The sequence below is a fragment of the Cynara cardunculus genome (assembly GCF_001531365.2).
Source record: "Cynara cardunculus var. scolymus isolate 2C chromosome LG 2, CcrdV1, whole genome shotgun sequence".
Taxonomy (NCBI): Eukaryota; Viridiplantae; Streptophyta; class Magnoliopsida; order Asterales; family Asteraceae; genus Cynara; species Cynara cardunculus.
The window spans coordinates 66,351,533-66,357,697 of NC_037529.1; the positions used below are offsets into that span (position 1 = coordinate 66,351,533).

General features: G+C 32.3%; 1 protein-coding gene across 1 annotated transcript; it reads left to right on the forward strand.

The window, feature by feature from the left end:
• Positions 1 to 289: 289 nt before the first annotated feature.
• On the forward strand, positions 290 to 846 carry LOC112506335 (heavy metal-associated isoprenylated plant protein 47-like). The gene is made up of 3 exons (XM_025110343.1): positions 290 to 315; positions 396 to 474; positions 581 to 846. The coding sequence occupies exons 1-3, from the start codon at positions 307 to 309 to the stop codon at positions 844 to 846; spliced, it is 354 nt and encodes a 117-aa protein (XP_024966111.1). The 5' UTR covers positions 290 to 306.
• Positions 847 to 6,165: the final 5,319 nt, after the last annotated feature.

Genomic DNA, 6,165 nt, shown 5'->3' on the forward strand with positions numbered 1-6,165 from the left:
ATTTTTACCCTTAATTTTTCGTGAAAATAAACATATGGAAACATGAAAAAGTTAAATAATTAATTAGTGAGGGTAGAAGAAGAAAACAGTAGGTCTTATTTAATTCTTTTTCTTCATTGGCAGGGCAGAAGCTTCCCCTGACCCTCTTATGGCGTTTACGTCGTCTTCCGGCCCTCCACTGTATACATGGATTCCTCTACAAATACTGCCCTCACTAAACCTTCTTGTTCATCCTTCCCTTCCTCTCCTCTCCCATTTCTACTCCAAACCCACATATCCAGATCACCATCAACTTCATATATAGACATGGCCAAGGTACAAACCTCTTCACTCCTTCAATTCCATTTTTATTTGAATCAGGTGGCTCTAATTTGTATAATTGATTGTTTTTGCAGCAAAATATTGTCGTGAAGGTGTCCATGAACAACGACAAGAAAACTCGTAAGGCTCTCAAGATCGCCGTTGGTGTCTCCGGTAAGACATTCGAAGCTCCTCTCCAGTTTGCCCTAATTTTTATATCACGGAGAAAGCGTTTGTTTGGTTGTAACTAAATCATGATCTGAAATGAATTGACAAACAGGCGTGGAATCGGTGGCTTTGTTTGGTTCAGATAAAGATCAAATCAAGGTCACGGGTGAAGGAATTGATTCGGTCGAACTGGCGATGCTGCTAAGGAAAGGTGTAGGATGCACAGACCTGGTGAGTGTTGGTCAGGTGGAGGAGAAGAAACCCGCTACCACCACCAGTACCACTGCTGCCGCCAGTCAAACTCCAGCTACGGTGGTGCCGCTGCAAGTTTATCCTCACTATTATAGCTGCTATGGAGGGCCGTACCACCATTTCTAATGGAAGTCCCAGCAACGAAGATCCCTCTTGCACCATTTTGTAAGATTGCATCAACCGAGACAGAGTGAATTGAGAGAAATCAATTCAGATTAAAACAAGTTTTAATTTTAAATTTGCTTCATTTCTTCCCCCCTTCTCTCTTCTTTTACTTGGGATATTTAACTATCATCATTATTACTGGTGCCACTATATTGTTTGTGAAATTCGAACTTATTGACTTATATCGGTGTGGTATCGATAATAAGCATTTTTTAGTGTTTGAATAAACATTTGTATAGAAAAGCACAAGTTGTTTCAAATAAACAATCCCAAACATCCCCTAAAAAACTAAAAACATGTAAAAACATACAATATTCCAATATCATTGGATTCTATTTCCTAACAAACACTACAACAAAATCGAGTTTATAGGACACTCCCAATTTCTAATCGTCTTAATAGACCTCTTTATAAGACTTAATTTATAGGAACAAAAAAACAAAGTGTTCTATCTAAAGGCGTTGTAATAAGTTTATATAACGTTTTTTGATGTCGTAATAAGTTTCTTAGGACAATTTTAATATAAGCGTTCCATTAGCAAATTTATAGGACACTATTTGAAAAACTGTCTTATAAAAACAAATGTCCTATAAAAAATTGAGTTTATAGGACAATTTCTCTAAAGTGTTATGTAAAGTTGCTAATGCGACACTTTATATTAAAAATGTCCAAAAAAAACTTGTTAAAACGTCCAAAAGCATCGTATAAACTTATTACTACATCTTTAGATAAGACACTTTATAAAATTAAGTTCTATAAAACGGTCTATTGGGACACTTAGAGATTGAGGGTGTCTTATAAATCTAATTTTGTTGTAGTGAAAAATTGCTTTTTAAATGCAAGACTCACAATTTTATACAAAAAACACTACAATTCATGCATACGAAAGTAACGTGTTACCCCTACAATACATTCTTGTACAACGCTTAAGGTTCTCAACTGGGTAACAGGAAAATACCTTCATGTCACAACTCAAATTTCAGCTAAGGGATACGACTTCTTAGTAAAGGTGCAACCAATACTAAACAAATACTAAGATTCTCTACCTTCGTTTCAAAATAAATATCAACAGCTAAAAGATGTATAGTTTTAGATGTAATTAATTAGATGACAACTTTGTCCTTAATAATAGAAAAAAGTAATGAATTTCTCCATCTCATAATTAAGAGTAGAATTAGAAAGTAGACATCTGATTACTTTTGAAAAGAGGGGCGTTATTTTTGCTCAAAGAAAAACAAAAATATGGACAGTTATCTTGGAAAGGTCACTTTGAGACCCAACGTTGTTTTTCATCGAAGTACATTTGTGGTTTTCTTTTAACCTGGATATCCAATCTGCTAAGCGAGCCGACTAATTCCACGACGACCACATGTTTTTGCAGATAGCCCGGAGTCACCGCATTTAAACCTCCGTAGCCATAAGGGGATTTTGTTTTTCCACCTTGGATATCATTGATAGATACACATTCGAAATCATGTAACCATGACAAGTGATCATGTCAAATCGCTTTCATGCCCAAAATATATAATTCCTTGCATGCATGCAAGATAGATACACAATATAAACTTAGGTTACTTATATTGAAAATGATGTTTTTGTACGTTAATAATGAAAATATCGTTGAGATGTTTAGACGATGAGAACTTGTGTTCATAACTTATATAAATTCATTTTTTGATGGATCACTTTATTAATATAATATCGTCTTATATTAATATTTATTCATTTTATTAATCGTATTTTAATAATTGCATTTAAGAAGAGCACTTTGATTGAAAATTCCGCATCTTTGCCCCTATGATAATCTCATGTGCTTTGATAATCTGACAAGCAACATAAAATTGTTTTGTGGTGGGTTTTGGCTTGTTTTTTGTGCGTCGATGCATATCCTTATGGTGCCGCAAGCAGTCGTATCTCTATTTGTTTTTGTGGTGGACCCACTTTCATATGAGTGAGTCTGAAAATGTCAAAAATTTTAAGGAAAAATGTCTTATGACGTTCACTTAAGGTTTTTTTGACTATTGTGTAAATAAGGTTTTTTTGACTATTGTGTAAAAAAAATTTGGAGGTGACTAAAAACAATTTTTGTAGTATTTACTTAAAAATATTATAAAATTAAGGGATAGGAGGTGTAAGATTGTGAAACTCCTCCTTCCTTTATCCCATTCATCCCTATTTAGGAGTGTTTATAAAAACAATTTATTAACTTATTCTAGTGTGATACTGGTAATAAGCACTTTTGAGTGTTTGGATAAACAACTTATACCGATACCAAAACCAGTAATAAGAAGTTTTTAAATAAGTTAAACATTTCTGACTTATAATAAGTTGATAAGTGTTTTTGTAAAAAAATATAAGTTGTTTCAAATAAGCAATCCCAAACACCCCTTAATATTTAAATATGTTCCTAAAACGGAATACATCATATAAAGGAAACACAATGTTACAAAATATAATCAAATCTAGAGAACGGAACAGAAGATTGGTGGGTGCTTAGACCGGATCTGATGTTAAGAAATAGTAGTACGTACAGAAAGTTCTTTTGTGAAAATATCAGCGGATTAAAATGATGTTAAGAAATAGTAGTACGTAACGTCAAGAAGGAGATTATAATATATTGATCCATATGCATGCATGTGATGATAAAATCCTTAAGCACATCCAATATCCAATATCCAATATTCTAATATATAGATCCATATGCATTTGAATTTAACCTATATATGCTACATGTTGCCTCATGCAACATGCTATGTGTTCACATGTAAAATAAATTACTTTCTAGTATATTTTTTTTTAATTAAAATTTGTTTTTATAATAATAATAAAAATAAAGCATTTGTTTATTGCTTTTATCATGTTTGTTGAAACTTTTTTTCAAAACGTCGTTAATATGTAGAACGCAAGTCTGAATATATATATATGGAGATGTTCAATCACATTATAACCAATAGAAGAAATGAAAATTAGTGGTTTCATATCAATTTTTTAAGATGAAGCTGTTATAAATAAATTTTTGCAATTAATCAAATGAACCGATATAATTAATTATTATTTTATATAAAGTTACGTAAAATAACAAAATAGAATACAAATATCAATTTATAGCTTTTATGTTTGATTATTATTAATTAATCATCAAAATACAAATTTAAGTTTGGATATATTATTCAATTTTCCGATGACAAATTGTTATGATACTACACATCGGATTGGATCAAAACAAAAACTGTCTTAAATATATCATTTTTCTCCTAGGTTGTTTGCCGATCCTTACATACCATGTGTAGACTTGCTTTCTTTAATTACATATCAATTAATATATGTATTCCCTCGACTTCCTACAATCTTGCCATTTTTATATCATTCATTCCTTGCTCGTTGTCTGCATGATTATTTTCCTAAATATTTTAAACGATACGATATTTGAACCTACCTAGATTCGTTCGGTTTATTTTAAGGATTGCAGATTTTATTTGATGATTCTAAATTTAAATATTGGATTTACTCATTTCTTAATAGCTGTTAAAATGGATATCGTTTTAGAAAGAAAAAAAAAATCCAGAATTTTACCCAATATCAATTAATCTAGTCGATCAGATAGCTTAACTGATAATACATCCATGGTTACCAAATTGATTCTATGATCATTTATAACAATAAATCAAACGAAGCATGAATGTTACTCCACATGGCTTCTCTCACCCATATCTTACTCGCCTCAATAATTCATTATGTATAGTTTATTACGCAATGGCGGAAGTTTTTGTTTCAACGGCGTCTAATATAAATACTGTGACTATTTATCATCATTCTCCACCACCTGCGCACCTTCTCCAAGTTCAAATGGCCAAGGTACACATATCCATCCCATTCCATTTGCGTTTTCTTTTAATTGAGTTATCATCGATCAGTTGGCTTCAATTCAATTCAATTCAATTTTTCAATTTTGCAGCAAAAGATTGTAGTGAAGGTGAGCATGAACAACAGCAAGAGAACTCGTAAGGCTTTGCAGATCGCTGTCGGTGTCTCCGGTGTGGAATCAGCGTCTTTGATGGGGGGTTCAGAAATAACGGTGACCGGTGATGGAATTGACTCGGTCCGACTCGTGATGTTGTTAAGGAAATCTGTGGGATACACAGAGCTGGTTAGTGTTGGTCCCGTGGAGGACAAAACTCCAGCTGCTACTGCTACTGCCACCGCCATCGACGATGCCACTGGTCAACAGGAAGAGAAGATGGTGGCAATGCCGTGGGATGATTGTCCGCATGACCATTTTATCAGCTATGGGACACCGTATCATGTTCATGTATATGAAAGCACCTACAACCATCCCTCATGCACCATTATGTGAGATTAATTGCATCCTATGAAAAACATAAATCAAAACATAGGTTTGATTTTATATTGCTATATATATATATATATATATATCAGGAGAGAGAGATGATTTTCAACTCATTTAAAATATTATATAATTTATTTTATTTTTAATATATTTTATTCTTAATAAGTATATTTAGTATTTTTATTTTTTATTTTGTTTATTCTTAAATTAAAAATTGTACCCGTGATGAAAAGTTCAAATTTCAATTGTCTTCATTATTTTTAATCATTATGAAACCTTATGAAAACTTTTTTGTCCATTACTCTATTATCCCCTCCAAAGTCTAATCCAACTCTTCAAGTATGTTGTCGGCCTCTCGCCCTCTTGATCTCGGCTCTCTCTCCGTGCAACGTTTTTTCTTCCTCTCGCTCTCTCTCTCTCTCCGTCCAACATTTGTCTAATTGTCTCCCTCTTGGTTTTCTCTCCGTCCAGGCGTCCAACATTAATGGAAGTCGAGTTACTTAGAATTTAAAATTTAGGTAACAAGAGGAAAGTAATACCAAGAGTGAACTTGGGGTGGTGAAAGCGGAAATCGAGTTACTTAAAATTTAAAATTTTATGTTTATCTATAATTAGTTACACAAATTCAAAAATGAAGTTTTAATAAGTTGTAGTTACGTATAATTTACTTGTGATCTTGAATTTTAAGTAATATGCATCAATAAATAATATTTTATACATAAAAATTGTTTTTAAGAGTTTTTGTCAAATGTTTTATAATATAACTAGAAGCGTACTCGCGCAATGCAGCGAGATACATTATGATTTTAATATTTCATTTTATTCTTTATCTCAATCGATGTTATAATATAACTTTATGTGATTTTGAGAAAGCGATGATTTTTTATTTTTGAATAAAATATATGTTTGAAGATATCATAAAAATTTGACAA

Excerpts from the sequence above, each read along its gene's own strand:
- LOC112506335 (XM_025110343.1), top strand. Across the intron at positions 475-580 it reads GATCGCCGTTGGTGTCTCCG|GCGTGGAATCGGTGGCTTTG; the intron begins GTAAGACATTCG and ends ATTGACAAACAG.